This window comes from Narcine bancroftii, chromosome 1, assembly GCF_036971445.1.
Source record: "Narcine bancroftii isolate sNarBan1 chromosome 1, sNarBan1.hap1, whole genome shotgun sequence".
Lineage (NCBI taxonomy): Eukaryota > Metazoa > Chordata > Chondrichthyes > Torpediniformes > Narcinidae > Narcine > Narcine bancroftii.
In genome coordinates this window covers 249224754-249243233 of record NC_091469.1, presented here as the reverse complement: position 1 = coordinate 249243233, position 18480 = coordinate 249224754, and the positions used below count along the sequence as shown (strand labels likewise).

The 18480-nt window shown below is 40.3% G+C and overlaps 1 protein-coding gene across 6 annotated transcripts in view; it reads right to left on the bottom strand.

Annotated features, from left to right (window-relative positions):
- madd (MAP-kinase activating death domain) overlaps positions 1–18480 on the bottom strand; it is a 178129-nt gene that overhangs the window by 90120 nt on the left and 69529 nt on the right. For all 6 annotated transcript variants that reach the window (XM_069894319.1, XM_069894334.1, XM_069894324.1 and 3 more), the window contains exons 6-10: positions 15154–15267; positions 12710–12790; positions 10776–10954; positions 9283–9518; positions 1735–1891 (exon numbers count right to left, since the gene is read on the bottom strand). In XM_069894319.1, the coding sequence (XP_069750420.1) occupies positions 1735–1891; positions 9283–9518; positions 10776–10954; positions 12710–12790; positions 15154–15267 (767 nt within the window). The remainder of the gene's footprint in view (positions 1–1734; positions 1892–9282; positions 9519–10775; positions 10955–12709; positions 12791–15153; positions 15268–18480) is intronic.

Genomic DNA, 18480 nt, shown 5'->3' with positions numbered 1-18480 from the left:
CTGGTTTTGAATGGCTTGGATGTGAAGAGAGGTCAGGTGGGCTGATATATTTTGAAGGTGGCTGATGGGAGAAGGAGAACTGAATGACGAGCCCTAAATTACAAGGGCCAAATGTGGTTCAGATCGGAGGAAACTTTTTCCAAACCAGAGGTGGATAAAAGTAGATTACATAACCTTAGAACAAGGGTAAATAGTTTACAGGGGATCTTTGGAAGAACTTTATTCTCTCTAAGGGTTGTTACAATCTTGAATGCACTGACTGAGGGGTGGTGTAGGCATTGACTCTCACAACATTTAAGTATCCAGATGAGCACTTCAACTACCAAGACATAGGTGGCTATGGATCAAATGCTGGTGAAGGGGATTGATATGAATAGGAATTTAATGGTTATCATGACTCAGTGGGTTGAAGGGCCTTTTTCTGCTTGGGCCAAACCAGTTCATCAGTGTGCGAATCATTCAAAACCATGAATGTACTGACCGTGAGAGAAGACAGTCCTAAGAAGCGGGCCATTTTTGGATTAGCGATCGGTAGCCCATAGAGCGCACCAGGGATCAGTTTGAGGACCACAATTTCTTGACTGAAGGGACAGCGTGGGCTATAATCATATGTGGCAATGATACAAAGATTGGTGTGTTGCAAGTAGTGAAGAGGACACAAAGAACATGCAAACTGACATAGAAAATGTGTAGAGTATAATGTGGGAAATGTGAGGTGATCTACTTTGAATAATAAAGCGGAATTACACTGAAGGAATGCAACAATAAAATGCTGCAGTACCAAGCAGTCTGGGGGCACAGGTACAGGGGACACTAAAAGGTGGTTTCAGGGTTGAGCTAGTGATTAGGAAGGCAAATGGAGTGTAGAACTTTAATTCAAAAGTTATGGAACATCAAAGCATAAGATCATATCTGGAGTGCAGCATAGAGCTAGTTCTTCATATTTAATTATAGTAGTCTCCCCTTATCCATGGTTTCGCTTTCCACAGTCCAAAAATATTAAGGGGGGGGGGAGGAGAGAGAGAAAATGAGCACATTCACATAACTTTTATTACTGTTATGTCGTTATAATTGTTCTTAATTATTATTGTGTCTAATTTATAAATTAAACTTTATCAAAGGTATATGAAAAAACAATATAGGTAGGAGAATCCAAAACCAGTCTTCAGAACAAAGAGTTTCCCATTTCTAACAAAAATGAGAAGTTTCTTTTCTCAAAGAAAAAGAATCGTAAGTCTGTCAATCACTTGACCAATTCCTGTTCCTTCTATTCTTGTAACCAAGCCTTAGGCCACTGTATGACATGATATTTGGTAATCTGTTTGATAGCAGATTGCCTGTTTTGTTTTCTTCAAGAGATGTGAGCCAGCACTTTAATATCCATCCTAAATTGCATTCAAGGTGGTGGCGTGGAGCTGCCTTCTTGAGCCGCTGCAGACCTGGAGTAATGGGTAGTGTGAGAGTTCCGGGATTTTAACCCAGCGACGGTGAAGGTGCATTAGTACAGGTTGTTGCAGTGAGGAAGAGACCAAGGAGGAAAAATTAGTCAATCTAGAATAAAAATTAAGCACACGAACAAAAAGTATCAAATCAGAAGGAAAGAATGAAGGGAATGGCTCAATTTAGAGACAGAAGAGTGGGCATTTACTAGCTCAAGGATCTGATGGGCTGAGCAGCCTCTAGCCAGAGAGAGGGTTGAGGAAGTGATAAATTCTCATTCTTATCCAAACTAACCTGTCATCGGTTGGCTCAGACCCATCGTCTTTCTCAATGGGTATGTTGAAGGCTTCAGCAAGCTGGGAGTTGCTGTCATACACCCGGTAGTAAATGGGTTGGAGTTGATGGGCATACCACTTGGGCTTGTCCCCAATAAGAGCTGGGTCAAATACACCTGTGAAGAAAAAACACCAAATCCATTGTAGTCTGTGCTGAAAGCCAGAATTAGAGCCAGAGTCCTCTGCACTTGCAAACCATAAATACTCACAAGTCCCTCTGCACAACAGCAGGATACAAATCCTTCACTATTTAAATAATAGTCTGATTCAGGATGAGTGAAGAGATACATTTTAGTTATAAAAGATTGGACAAGACTACTAGCAGGCTTCAAATGGGGCATGAGATTACATAAATCAAGTGAAGTGCAAATCTGAGCTTTGTACACAATACAGAGGATTGTCAAAATGGCTGAGAAGATCAGTGAGGTCTCCCTTTCCTCTACCGACTACATTCACTGGGAACATGGCTTAAATAGAGCTTAAAGAATTATTGAGGATCCTTTCCAACCAGCACATAGTATTTTTGACCCACTACCATCAGGAAGCATCAAAATGAAGAATGCCAAGGGGCGTGGCAAGATGGCGTAAAGTCTAGACGTGCAATCTCGACCTCTCTGGCCAGACTTTTAAATATCTGTTTTTTAACCCTTTGTTTTCAAGTTTAAACTTTTTAAATTTTAGTTTAAAGTATTAAGGAATTATTATGGCCACTAATGGCAAAAAGACTAAACCTCAAGTTCAAAAGAAGTTACATTTTCTGAAGATTTGGGGCCTAGACGACTTGATACAGCCCCAGGCTCAATCTCTTCATTGTCTAAACTCCAAAGATTGCCTGTAGGGGCTGAAAAAAAACCTATTACTCACCAAATGAAGGATGGCGCTGGAATTACCCGTTCTCTGGAAGAAGGTGCTGTTCCCAAGAAGTGGACCCCGATTTGGAAAGCCTTTTGATTTCAATGGAGGGAGCACACAGGAAGATAACTCCATTGTTGGAAATGCATCAGGTAGCATTTCAATCTGAAGAAATCGTTTTTCTTTGTGAATTGATGAAAAAACGAGATACGGGGGGAGACCAGCGTCGACTCCCTGAGGAAGTCGGAGTGCCGTCACTGGGAGTTCAGACCCGCAGTAAAATTTTTAAAATGCCTTCTGTTGAGTTGCAGCAGGAGCTGCAGTTACCTTGTTCTGCCACTATGTCAGAGAGAGCAGAGCTGAGCTTTACTGAATCACAGTGTATGCAATTAAATGAAGTTATTCAAGCTGTTATAAAACCTTTGTTGACATCTCAAATGAATGAAATGGCTCAAATGAATGCTGGTATAAGTTTAGAATTAAATATGTTTAAGACACGTGTGGATGCATCTTATGAAGAATTTAAAAAATTTCAGACTGGTTTTTTGGACTATAAACAACAAGTGACTTCTAACACAGAAAAAGTGTTGAAGGTGGAAAAATCAATCATAGAATTAGGAGAACGTGAGAAGGAACTAGAAAGAAGAATAGATTACTTGGAGAATCAAAGCAGAAGGAATAATGTGAAAATTGTTGGTTTGCCAGAAGGTATAAAAGGACAAAATCCTCTTTGTTTCTTGAAAGACTGGATTCTGCAAATATTAGGGCAAGAATTTTTCTCTGGGGGATTGGTACTGGAAAGAGCCCACAGAGCTTTAGGAAGAACACCTTCAGCTGGTCAACCACTGAGACCGGTAATAATTCGATGTTTGAGTTATTTGGATAGAGAAGCAATACTTTGACTTGCAGTACAAAATGCGAGACAACCACAAACCCCATTATTGATTCAGAATAGCAGAGTCTTTTTTTATCCTGATTTGAGTCAAGAGGTCATTCAATATCGACATTGATTCAATCCAGTTAAAGAAATTTTGTGGCGTAAAGGTTATAGATCAACTTTTCGTTACCCTGCAGTGTTGAAGGTGTTTTATGGAGACTATCAATTTCAGATTTTTGAAACTGGTCGTGAAGCAATGATTTTTGCTGATTCATTGCCAGATATAAGAGGACAAAGAAGTAGTCCACCATTATCTCTAAAGAAAAATCTGGTTGCTCTGGAAACAGAAGAAATGGCAGAAATGGGAAAAACGGGAATGGAAAGAGTCTACCTCCTTCTGAAATGAGATCTTCAAGATTGGAATCTTCTGGATGAAAAGAAGAATTTTCTTTTTTTTTGTTATTATGATATTTTGATGTTATTGACTCTTTGGCTGGGGAGGGAGAGATTTGCACTAAGTTCTTTACTAGTCATCTGCCACTGGTGGGTGATTCACACCCAATTTTTGTTTAGGGGATTACTACCTTTTGGTAGTTTTTTTTTGGGGGGGGTGATTTTCTTTCTTTTTTTCTTTCTTTTTTTTAGTTTTTTTTTTCATTTTTAATTTGTGATTTTTTTTCTACTGGACGTCCTATATACGTTGATTTGAGTTTTTATATAAAGATATTATTGGTATTTAGTAATAATAGTAGATATGTCAAAGTTGAAGGTTGCTACTTTTAATGTTCGAGGATTAAATAGTCGATTAAACATAAGCGAGTCTTGGCGTATATTAAGAAAATGAAAATTGTTATTGCCTTTTTACAAGAAACACATTTGAATGTGAAGGAAAGCGTAAAATTAAAAAGCGACTGGGTTGGGCATGTATATTCTTCTTCATTTAATTCTAGAGCTAAAGGTGTAGCAATTTTGATACATAAAAATTTATCTTTTGAATTACAATCAATGGAGAAAAAGGCAGGATGTATTCTTAAATTGAATTGTAAGATTTTTAGTGAATTTTGGACTTTACTTAATATTTATGCCCCAAATGCAGATGATGAAGTATTTATTTCAGATGCATTTTTATGTTTGGGTCAGGCTAATGATAATATTTTAGTTGGTGGTGATTTTAATTGTGTTTTGGAACCTTTATTAGATAAATCTCCGAAGAAAGTTAAAAAATCCATGATGGCAATTCAGGTCCAAGCGTCGATGAAAGATCTTAATTTAGTAGATATTTGGAGACGTCTTAATCCGACAGAGAAAGATTTTTCCTTTTATTCATCTAGACATGAATCGTTTTCAAGGATTGACTTCTTTTTAGTATCGGCACATTTACAAGGGAAAATACAAGCGTAATATAAAAGTAGGGTGATTTCTGATTATTCTCTGTTATATTTTACGTATGAAACTTCTGAGAAAATTCAAATAGCTTATCGTTGGAGATTTAATACAATGTTGTTAAAAAATATGGAATTAATTGATTTTTTGAAAAAACAAATTAATTTTTTTTGAAAGAAAATTCTAATTCTGTTCAAAGTAAGTTTGTCTTATGGGATGCTGTGAAAGTCTATTGGAGAGGACAAATAATTAGTTATACTTCTAAAATAAAAAAGCATCAATTAAATCAGAGTCTTGAATTAGAGAAACAGATCGATGAGTTAGAAAAGGAATTTCAGAAAGATGCTACAGAAGATCAGAAAATAGAATTATCTACACTGAAATTGAAATATAATACTTTGCAATCTTATCAATTTGAATGTGTGATTAATAGAACTAAACAACGGTATTACAAATGGGGAGAGAAAGCACATAAGGTATTGGCATGGCAATTAAAGAAAGAACAGATATCGAGGACTATTAATGCTGTTAGATGGAATTCTCTTATTACTTATAAGCCTCGTGAGATTAAAGATGAATTTTATTCATTGTATAAAAAGTTATATACATCTGAATGAAAGCAGGAAACTGGATCGATTGATTTTTTTTTTAATCACAGTTGAATTTACCGATATTAGAGGATGCAGATATACAGGAGTTAGAAGAACCATTTACTGATTCGGAAATTAAAATGGCTATGCTGGAAATGCCGAACGGTAAATTGCCTGGTGATGATGGATTTTCGGTGAATTTTATAAAATTTTTTATCATGATTTATCTACAGTGTTTGGGAATGTATTACGTCAAGTTGGAGAACATTATGAATTACCTGAGTCTTGTTCTAGTGCTTTAATTACAGTAATTCCTAAAAAAGATAGAGTTCCTTTGAAAGTATCTTCATATAGACCAATTTCGTTGTTAAATGTAGATTATAAAATAATAGCTAAAATATTAGCGAATAGATTGGCTAAATTTTTACCAAAGTTGATTCATATTGATCAAACAGGTTTTATAAAGAATAGATATCATTCAGATAACATTTTGCATGTGATTAGTTTGATTAATAGATTTCGACAATCTTTAGATCATCCGATGGTGATATCCTTAGATGCAGAAAAAGCATTTGATAGAGTTGAATGGAATTTTTTGTTTAAAGTTTTGGAGAAATTTAAGTTTGGTCCTTCTTTTATTGGTTGGATTAAGGCTCTATATAGTAAACTGGTAGCTAGAGTATTGACGAATGGTTTCATTTCGGAATCTTTTAAGTTAACTCGATCAACTCGTCAAGGTTGTCCTTTATCACCAGCTTTGTTTGCGTTAGTGAATGAACCTTTAGCACAGTTGATAAGACAAAATACACAGATACAAGGTATGAAAGTTTTAGATGAGGAGTATAAAATTAATTTATTTGCTGATGATGTATTGGTGTATTTAACAAACCCAGCTCAGTCACTTTTGCATTTGAAGGAATGTTTAATACAATATGGATGTCTTTCTGGATATAAAGTTAACTGGGAAAAAAGTGAAATATTACTGGTAAGTGAAGGAGATTATTCAGTTTATAAGAATATTATTAATTTGAAATGTACTGATCGAATTAAATATCTGGGTATAATTTTGAATGTTAATTATCAATCTTTATATAAATTAAATTATGCTCTGTTAATGAAAAAAATTAAAACTGATATGATTAACTGGAAAGATTTACCTATTAATTTAATGGGAAGGATAAATACAATTAAGATGAATATCTTTCTGCGTATACAATATTTGTTTCAATCTATTCCGTATTTACTTGATAAAAATTTTTTCGAGATTTGAATAAAATGGTTAGGGAGTTTTTATGGAGGGGTAAATTTTTGAGAGTAGCTTTGAATAAATTAACTTGGAAATATGAGTTAGGGGACTACGTTTACTACATTTTCAAAGTTATTATGAGGCTGAAAATTTATTAGTTAATTGATGGATTTGGTATGGCCTCCTAGTTGGGCTAAAATTGAGATGGCAAGTATTTCTGAATTTGAAATACATCAATTTTTGTTTAGGTGGAATATAAATTTGTTACAACAATATAATGTGCCTATACTAAAACATTTAATGAAGTTATGGATAAAGAAAAATAAAATGATAGGCTTTCAGGGTAAATTATTGGCTTTGACTCCGTTGTATAATAATCAACTTATTTCTTTTTCAAAACATAATCAAAGTTTATTGCATTGGAGATTTGAAGGTGTGAAAAATTTGGGAGTTTGTTTTAAAGAGGGTAAGTTTTTATCTTTTAATCAGATGAGGGAAGATTTTGGTATTGATAAGAATTCTTTATTTCTTTATTATCAAATTCAATCTTTGGTGAAATGTATGTTTGGTAGAGATATGATTTTACCTAAAATGCCTAAATTTGAGACTTTTCTTTTGAAGGTACCAGAGAAGGGTTATATTTCATTTATGTATCAAATATTACAGGATGGTATGGATAAAAAGGGTTGGGATGGATCTAAAATTAAATGGGAAGCGGATATTGGTTTTATTTTTTCTGAAGAGGATTGGTTAGATATCTGTTATGATAGTGTAACTAGATTGATAAATGCACATTATGCAATAATTAATTACAATTTTTTACATCAATTATATTTGACACCTGAAAAATTAAAAAAATATGGTTTTAATGAATCAGATTTGTGTTTTAGATGTGGTGATACAGTTGGAACTTTTTTTTCATGCTGTTTGGTTATGTATACATATACAATCTTTTTGGAAGAAAATACAATCGTTTTTAGAATACCTGTATAAGATTACAATAGTTTTAGATCCAACAGTATTTTTATTGGGTAGTTTGCAACCTCTGAAAGGTTTGGGATTAAATAAATTCCAGCTTGCTTTTGTATATTTAGCTTTATCCATAGCAAAAAAATGTATTGCTAGTATGTGGAAAGATACAAATATGATTGATATTAATAGATGGTATAATGAGATGAAATATTGTTTAATAATGGAAAAAATTACATATGTTTCACATGATAATTATAAATTTTTTATTAATGTGGCTGTTATACTTGGAATATTTACATTTCAATTTATATTGATTAGATTTTAATATGTATATTTAACTTTTTTTCAAATATTCTTTTTCTTTTTTTATGGCTCTCCTTAGGAGAGTTGGCTGAAGGGGGGGGGGTTCTTTTCTTTTTTTTCTATATAAAAAAAAGTTCATGTTCATGTTTAATTGCTGTATATGTCATATATTATTTGTTTTTTGAACGAATAAATAAAGTTTTGTTTAAAAATGAAGAATGCCCAACTTAGAAATGGCTTCTTCCCTCAGGCTGTGAGATTTTATTTTAACGTAGACGTTAGTTTGGATTGGCATTATCATCTCATCAACACAGGGGGCGCCCCAAGGTTGCATACTGAGACCCCTGATCTATTCCCCATACACCTACAACTGAGTAGCTAAGTTTAGTTCCAACTCAATCTATAAAATTGTTTACGACACCACTGTGGTTGGCTGAATAATTAGAAATGATGAGTCAGAGTTGAGGAAGGAGACTGGGAAGGTGGTTGGGTCATACTTATTGTGGACTCCAGGAACAGGAGGCTGAGGGATTATGCATCTGTCATCGTTGACAAAACGACAGCAGAGATTATTATTTACTTCAAGTTCTTCTTCTTCTTGCTGCTACCTTCAGGCAGAAAGTACAGAAGCTGAATTTCTTGAACCACCTCTCGTTTCAAGAACAGGTTTTATCCAAGAGCCATCAAGCTTTTGATCCTCTCTATACGACCCTGACCTCAAACTACTCCAGGACAACCAAAGTTCTGTTTTGCGTTATCAAAATGTCACTTTTTTGGCACAAATGGCAACTGTGAACATTTATCCTTCTTCTGTCTTGGCAAATTATAGCAATTTAATGTATACTATTGTTGTGTATCCAATATAGCTGTTTGGTGCATCTGTACGTTGTAAATTTTAATTTTTTTAAACATTTTAAATTTAGACATACAGCACGGCAACAAGCTAATTTGGTCTACCAGCCTGAATACACCCAATTGATCTACAACCCCCAGTATGTTTTGAACGGTGGGAGGAAACCGGAACCTCCAGGGAAAGTCTACGCAGATATGGGGAGAACGTACAAACTCCTTACAGATAGCTCAGGATTCGAACCCGCCTCGATCGCTGGACCTGTAACAGCTTTGTGCTAACCATGCTACCCACTTGGGTATATGACAATAAAGTCCCATTTCTCAGATGGGACAGATACAGCTGCAGGTTCGATACAACCTCGAGATTGCTGCTGCATACTGTGCTGAGAAGATGCCCACACAGCCTTCTGCAGAGCATCCCTCCCCACTTACTGTTATGGATCCGCTGGAAGGTGTAGTTGGTGGGATTCAATGACCACTCGCCAGAGTACTCCACGGCCTGAGTCCGAGCCAACTTCTCAGTGAACAGCGATGACTTGGGTCTGGACGCCAAGAAGGAGTTCACTTGGAAAGCGACTACAGGACGAGGGAAGAGTCTGAGGACCCTTGTGTGAGCCAAGAAGCCCTGCAACACGTTGGGGGAATTGAAGAACCGCACCATTGCCACCCTGAGAAGGAAAGGAGCATCCATTTAAAAGCAGTATGGTGGAAGGCCACGGGTCAGACATACAAAAAAGTTGCATGCAATACAAAAAGGTGCTGGAGAAACTCAGTAGGCCATGCAGCACCCATAGGAAGTCAACATTTCAGACCTCGGTCCTTCCTCAGATACAAGCAAAAATACAGACAGATACCGACATAAAAAAGTTGGGGGAAGGAGGGAAGAAGAGAAGGGGAGGAAAGGAAAAGACTGTAGGCTAGTAGATAAGAGGTGGGAGGGTAGAAGTGATGGAGGGAGAGTAACTCTGAATAGAGAGGGAAGGAAAAGGGGTGGGAAGCTGGAGGAAGGAGAGAGGGATAGGGAAAGGGAGGGAGTCAATGAAGGGGGGCTAATATTAATTGGAGAAGTCAACGTTAACGCTACCTGCTTGGAGAGTGCCCAGATGTTCCTCCAATTTGAGGATGGCCTCGGTTTGACAGTACATGAGGCCATGTGAAGACAAGTTGATGTGAAAAATTAAAATAATCGGACACTGGGACGTCCCTGCCGTTGCCACAGAATGTCTGGGAATGACGGGAACTGCAGACGGAACAGGAATATCTGGGAATTCGAGTGATGGGAATATCTGAGGATTCCAGTGATGGGGATTGTAGACTGAACGGGAATATCTGGGGATTCCAGTGACAGGAATATCTGAGATTCCAGTGATGGGGACTGTAGATGGAACGGGAATATCTGGGGATTCCAGTGATGGGGACTGTAGATGAAACGGGAATATCTGGGGGTTCCAGTGATGGGAATATCTGGGGATTCCTGTGACGCGAATGTCTGGGTATTCCCGTGACGCGAATATCTGGTGATTCCAGTGACGGGGACTGTAGACAGAACGGGAATATCTGGGGAATCCAGTGACCAACATATCTGAGCATTCCAGTGACAGGCATATTTGAGCATTCCAGTGATGGGGATTCTAGACGGAACGGGCATATCTGGGGATTCCAGTGATGGGGATTCTAGTGACGGGAATATCTGGGGCTTCCAGTGATGGGAATATCTGGGGCTTCCAGTGATGGGGATTCCAGTAACGGGAATATCTGGGGCTTCCAGTGATGGGGATTCTAGTGACGGGAATATCTGGGGCTTCCAGTGATGGGAATATCTGGGGCTTCCAGTGATGGGGATTCTAGTGACGGGAATACCTGGGGCTTCCAGTGTCGGGGACTGTAGACAGAACAGGAATATCTAGGCTTTCATAGAAACTCACCGGGTGGCAATATCCACAGAGTCAACATCATTGCCATAGATGAGGGGGTTGAACTCGGTGGACGGGGTAGACGTCTGCTCCTCCCGGCTCCTGCCGGTCAGCAGAGGCAGCTGTTGTGCTTCGTTGAACTTCTCCAGGTTGAGGATTGGCTGAGTGTTCAAGCTCATGCTGGCCAGTGCCTGTGGTGGGGCCATGCACAGGAGCAGCGTCAGCACAAGGTAACTCTGAATCCCCACTGACCAAGCAAAACCATCACAGCACCAGCCCCCTCTCCCTGCCCTACCATCCAACAGAGGCAGCCCTGCTCCCACCCCCAAGCTGAAGCACCATACTCTCTCTATATCTCCTGACATATCTACGACTCTTCTACAAACCCCATCAGAGAGGCCCACACCATCCACCATCCCATGTCATATGAAGCTCGTTGGAACAAAGCGAGAGGGCAATGAGAAGTGCTGATGACGACTTTGCTATCAGGCTTCATTTGTGGAGGGGGCATCACATCCATCTTTGCCATTGGCACAGGTTTAAATATTTTTTTTTAATTTAGACATACAGCACGATAACAGGCCCTTTCTGCTCAAAAGCCTGAGGCACCCAATTACACTAGGCACGATCCGAATGGTACCTTCAGAGGCAACATTGAAGCTGATGGAACAACACTTGGACAAGAACAATTTTCTGTTGAAAAAGCAGCCAGTCTGCAGAATGCCAACACTCCACATCAAGACCACAAAACTGCCCAGCAAAATTGGTCTCCTCTCCCCATCAACGAGAACAAGCTGCCATTTGTGGAGAATTGCTGGACAACATCCAAGAACCTCCCAGGTGTGGCGGTCAAATAAAGGTAGCTAAGTAACCTTCAGAAGGAGCACATTGCTGAGTTTAAAAAGGAAAGGCCTAGGGTCCACACACCTGTCCACATTGATGGGATGCAGTCCAAACCTTCAAGTTTCTGGGAATTCATACTTCAGAAGATGTCTCCTGGAGCTAGCACATCAAGGCAACCATGAAGATGCCACAATAAAACCATTACTTTAACAGGCTCTTCTGCTCATAAGTCAATGTGACCAAAACTGAAGATTCAATTTATTGTCATAGTAAGAAAGCAGTGTCATATTACATGGTTTCTTTTTGCCTGCTGCAAGGCAGACAGATTCATCACAGGCAGGATTGTCTAACCGCCTCTTTTAGTCAGACGTACAGTCAGAGAGAGCAAAGCAAAAGAGAGTCCTCCTCCCCCCCACCCCCCCCACCCACAGAGTTACCAAATGCCTGTAGATTCACTTCCGCAGCCCCTGCAACCACACAGAAAGTCCTGTCCAAACCATTGGCAACCTCAGCTCCAGATCCAAACCTCCGACACAGTCAGGAACCCTCCAGCCATTTCGAGGCAGTATCCAGCAGGCTTCAGTCTCCAGCAGCCCACAGCTTCTGTGGGTTCTATGCCTAGAGTCGCCAGCAGCCCGATGCATGCACTGGTCCCTCACCCACAGATCCCCTCATTGGTCCGCCACTATGGTCACCGTCCCCACCGATCATCTCCTCCGCTTCTCCCTCTCTGATAATGACTGATCTTCCTGTCCTCTGGTGCTTTGCTCCTGTCCTCCGCCTCCCCGGAGTCTGCAGCCCCTTGTGGTTGTTGCTGCTGCTTTAATAAGCACCACCATCTTGGGCGCAGACCCGTGGTCGCGGCATTTCAACTAAAACCACCATCAACCCCCTCAATAGGCCGTTCAAAGCCCGTGCCTGGGCCCTGTGGGAGCGCCGCATCACCACGGGTCCAAACCAGTGGCAGCGCTGCTGCTACAGCAACGCCACCATCTTCAATACGTTCAATGAATGGATTCAACAATACATTCAAGAGACCAAATAACTGACCCTGCCCATCTTTTTCCATAAAGCTCTGTGTAGGTGGGAACCACATCTCTCACCTGTTTCAGATGCTTCTTTAGCTCAGTGGCTTCAGGTTCGGGCATAAGAGGCAACACTTCTGCATTAGTGGGAGCAATAACCTGTAACATACAAAGACAGCATCAGAAAAAACTGGAGCATGATAAGCTGTCACTTGGATGGGAACTGATTGGACTTTAACAGATGTGGTTTGGGAATCACACAGATCTGATTGTAACTTCAAGTCTGCAGTTCCATATATCTGTCACCATTCTGCTCATCATCAGCTTCCTCCATAGTTCCAAAAAGCTCAAACAACTTTGCCTCACTTATCAAAAAAGGTGACAATTTCCTTTGAAACAGTGACACCAGTTCTCAATTGTACAACAAGAGGAAACTTCCTCTCCAAATCTACCCTGAGACCCTCAGGTTCTTGACTTTCAATCAAGTCTTCTCTCCTTTAAACTCCCTTAGGTACAAACCTAGCCTGACAAACTATGTTATTCCAGGCTTTAAACCAGTAATCCCAATCTCAACATTTTCATTAAACAAGGAAACCAATTCTGTACCCAGCATGCCATATATGGTTTCATCAATGCCCTACAAACCTAAAGAATAACCTCTGTACTTTTTAATTCAATCCTGGAAATGTGATGTGTTAGTTTTCCCAATATTTGCTTTATCTACAGAACAGCCTCTGCGTTTTGTCTCACCAGTGTAGAGAAAGCTATATTGGGAACACCAAACGGAGTCAGTGAGATGAGAGGAGGTGCACATGAACCTTTACCTCTCGTGGTAAACCTGTTTTGGTCCTTGGATGGGGTTGAGGGAGGAGGTGTCAGAGCAAATGTTGTACCTCCTGCAGTTGTACCAGAGGCAGGTGGTGAAGGATGAGCAGATTCATGGAGGGAGCTAGACAGTGGAAGAAGAAAACAGGTGGGAAGGGCCAGATGCGTCTGGTGGCACGGTTGATTTGCAACTGGCGGAAATGATAAACAATGATATGCTGAACGCAGAGGCTGGTGGGGTGAAAGGTGATAACAGGAGGAAGCCTATCCTTGTTCTGCTTGGGGGCTGAGGGTTGGATGAGCAGAAATTCTAGATGATAGAGATGGCTCTATTGACCACAGTAACAGGGGAAGTTGCTCTGCTTGATAGAGGAGGACGTTTCAGATGACCTGGAATGGATACCTCCTCCCGCTGACCCCTTCCTTTCTCTTGTCTGGCAGCTGCAACCTATTGCTTCTGCCCAATGCATTTCACCTCTATCTGGTTCACCAATCGAACACGGGGCCCATCCCACCCTGGCTTCTCCTATACATCTTCAGCCTTGATTAAGGGCTTTGGTTCGAAACATCAGCCATTTTTTTCTCCTACTGATGTTGGCTGGCATGGAATTTAGCTGACTTTGGAGCTGAATGACTGATACATTTCCCAAATTCACACCATCTGCCAGATCTTTATACCTTCGCTCGATCTGTTCATATTACTTCGTGGCCCATTTCTGTCCTCTTGGGAACTTGCTTCCTATCTTCGCCCCACAAACAAAGTTAATCTTCATCCTCGTCCTTGATAGCAATGGTTAAAAGTTAAGATTCCAGGACCAATCCCTCTGGCAATCTGTGCCCTAGCATTATCACACATGATTATTCAAACCACTGGGAAACATCCTCCCGATGGAGAACATAACAGAAAAAATAGCAAGAAGTGGCCATGTGGCCCATTGAGCCTGCTCACCCATTCAATAAGATCATAGCTGATATGGTCGTGGATATAGTTGCACTGACCCACCTGTTCCCCTTAATCCCTAATTCTTCTATGCTTCAAAAATCTGTGTCTTTAACACAGTTAATGAAAAAGATATAACCATATAATTACACCATAGAAACAGGCCAATTTGGCCCTTCTAGTCCACACTGATCCAAGTACCCTCCTCTAATCCCACTTACCAGCACTCTGCCCATATCCCTCCATCCCCCTCCCATCCATATACTTATCCAACTTTTTCTTAAATGACAAAATTGACCCTGCCTCCACCACCTTTCCCGGAAGCTCATTCCACACAGTAACCACTCTCTGAGTAAAGAAGTTCCCTCTCATGTTACTCCTAAACCTTTGCCCGTCAACTCTCAACCCATGACCTCTTGTATCCATCTCTCCTACTCTCAATGAGAAAAGCCTTTCCTCATCAACTCTATCTATCCCTCTCCTTATCTTAAACACCTCTAAAAAATCCCCTCTCAGCCTTCTACATTCCAAAGTCTCAAATTCAATCCCTCTGGCAATGAATGCTTCCACATAGCTTCATAAATATGAATGTTAGCCAAAGCTGGTAGGAAGCCATTGTTGATGGGCAGCCAACTAAGGGATTTTGTTACACTCACTATGAATAAATTTTACCAGTCTCAACCCACGAAAGCATCTCTCTGCAAAATTACTTGGAATAATTTTTTGTACTCCATGTTCTCACATTCTGGTATCTTACCTTATTAGCATCCAGATCAACAAGCCACACATCGTCTGGCATCCTGAAATCAGCCTTGTAAAGGAGGAAACTAGCAGGAATTCCAATGATGTAGGGGGTCGGAGCCAGCAGTAGCTTCAAAAATAATGGTTGATTGTTATTGGCAACTATTGCATGGACACTGATACAGTAGCAAACTGGCAGCATAACACAAGGTCTCAAACACAAAACATTGACGATTCTTCCCCCCACTCCTCGATGCTGCTCGATCTGCTGAGTTTCTCCAGCAGATTGCCTTCTGCTCCAGATCCTAGCCTCTGTACCACCAAGGTGGTGGATACAGCCCAGTACATCACAGGCAAAACCCTCCCCTTCATTGAGAAAATCTATATGGAACGCTGCCATCAGAAAACAGCACCAATTATCAAGGATTCGCATCACCCAGTATACGCTCTGTTCTCGTTGCTGCTATCAGGAAAAAGGTATAGATGGCACAAGACTCGCACCACTGGGTTCAGGAACAGTTGCTCCCCCTCCATCATCAGACTCCTGAACAACAAACTCAATCAGACTCATTTAAAATTCTAACTTGATGCATTATTTATTCTTGAAGATAATTTTTCTGTATTTGCAGTTTGTTTGCATTTCTCTATGCATCTTTTACTCGAGTACAGTTTACACTAGTAGAAATTCTGCCTGGCCTGCAGGATAAAGAATCTCAGGATTGTATGTGATATCGTGTACAGTGCCTTCCATAATGTTTGGAACAGACACTTTTTTCCTTTATTTGTTCCTGTGCTCCACAGTTTTCAATTTGTAATCAAACAATTCACATGTAATTAGAGTGCACATTCCAGATTTTATTCAAGGTTATTTGTATACATTTTGGTTTGACCATGTTGAAATTACAGCAATTTTTATATATAGAGTCCCCTCATTTAGAGCTCCATATTTGGGACATAGCACTGGTATATACTTTGGAGAAGTCACATTTAGTACTTTGTTGCATATCTCTTGCATGCAATGACTGCTTGAAGTCTGTGATTCATGGACATTACCAGGTGCTGAGCATCTTCTCTGGTGATGCTCTGCCAGGCCTCTACTGCAGCCGTCTTCAGCTCTTGCTTGTATCGGGGGCTTGTCCCCAAAGTTTTCTCTTCAGTACATGGAAGGCAAGCTCAAATGGATTTAGATCGGGTGACTGACTTGGCCATTTAAGAATGTTCCAGCCTTTAGCATTGAAAAACGCCTTTGTTGCTTTAGGAATATGTTTGGGATCATTGCCTTGCTGTAGGATGAAGCACCGTCCAATGAATTTGGAGGCATTTGCTTGAACTTGAGCAGATGTTTCCATACATCTCAGAATTAATTTTGCAACTGGCCTTCAGCAGTTAAATCATCAGTGATGATAAGTGTCCCAGTACCTGTGGCAGCCCTACATGCCCAGGCCATAACACCCCCACCACCATGTTTCACAGATGAGGTGACATGCTTTGGATCTTTGGCAATTCCTTTACACCTCCTTACTTTGCTCTTGCCATCACACTAATACAGGTTAATCTTGAACTCATCTGACAACAAGACCTTTTTCCAAATTCTGCAGGCTCTAATTTTAAATATTTCTTGGCCACTGTAATCTGGCTGTCCTGTTTCTGTGGCTAACTAGTGGTTTGCATCTTGCAGTGTAACCTTTTATGTCTGCTCACGGAGTCTTGCAGACAGTCGTCATTGGCATATCCATGCCTGCCTACTGAAGAGTGTTTCTGATATGTCAGATAGGCATATGGGGATTTATCTTCATTACAATATGAATTCTTCTGTCTTCAGTAGTGGAGGTCTTCCTTGGCTGACCAGTCCCTTTGCGATTACTGAGCTGGCCAGTACGCTTTCTTTTTAATGATGTTCCAAACAGTTGATTTTGATCACCCTAAAGTTTGAGTGATGTCTCTTAGTATTTTATTCTTGTCTTCCAGCCTCATAATGGTTTCTTTGACTCTTTACAAGGCTCTGGTCCTCGTGTTGAAAAATGGCAACTGCAGACACAAAGGTGATCAAAAGCTTAGAAGCAAGCCTAGCTCTCTTATACCTGCACCAATGAAGCGATTCAACATATCCTAGTAATCACAAACACTTGTGAAGCCCAATGTCCCAAATATTACGTTCCCCTGAAATGGGGGATCAGTATAAAAAGTGCTGTAATTTATACATGCTCAAGTCAAAATGTATACTAATAGCTTTGAATAAAATCGGGAAAGTGCACTTTCATCACGTGATTTGCTGGATTACAAATTTAAAACTGTGGAACACTGAGGAAAATAAAGAAAAAAGTGACTTTGTCCCAAACATTATGGAGGGCAGTGAGAATAAAATTGAACTTGAAATTTGAATGTAACAAATACATCCCTCAGTTGCAGGGCTCTGTCCTTTTCTCGGTTCATACCTAGGGAATAACTTCAGATCCAATGTACTTGAAACCATACGCCATTTAGTCACAAGCTTGTGTTGCTCAGTAATACAGAGTCTTGCTCATGAAGCTTCGATATCCGTAACCAAGTGAGCCCCGAACAAGGTCCAAGGCTGTTTCTATACATCAGTTGTCAGAAACACTTGCGTATTTCAGCCAGATACCCTTGATTAGGAGTTCACAGCTACCTCATGCTGCAGTATCTGACTTGACCTCAGCCTTGATCAGCTCAAGTAGTAATCAGGATTATACAGTCAATGTATTCATAATCTGAGACCATTATGCACATAATAGTTTGTTAAGCTGCTAATAGATAGTTCAAGGCTGTGAACAAGTTTAAGCATATCCCAATCCTTCCAGGTCTTTTACACAATTCCTCATAGTCCATACCATTCCTTTAAACTATCCCCGCTCAATTCACCCCTCCCCTATCCCATGGCCAGTTACAAACTGCTGCATTTATTCTCTGACCAGTTACAAATACCCCCCCCCTTTTCAGTGCCGTCCCTCCCCTTCCACCTCCAAGTGCAAATGTCCTTCTATTGCATCATCACAGGTGTTAGATTGAGTAGGTTCAGAGAACAACAAGGAGCTAGAGGGACTCAGCAGGTCAGGCAGCATCCACGGATGGAAATGGTTCGTCATTTTGTGTCGAGGCCTTTCTCAACACTGGCCAGATAGGGAGATATCAAGAATGACAAGGAGGGTAGAGTGGTCAAAAGTTGATAATATACTGCACAGAATTTGTGAGAGGTAAAGAGACAGGTAAAGGAAGAGCCCATGGGGAGGGGAGGAAAGTTGGAGAGAAAAGTGATGACAGGAGAAGGTTAAGATGAGATGGGAACAGTGGAACAGGGCAGACGTTGTAGGGGGGTTACATAAAG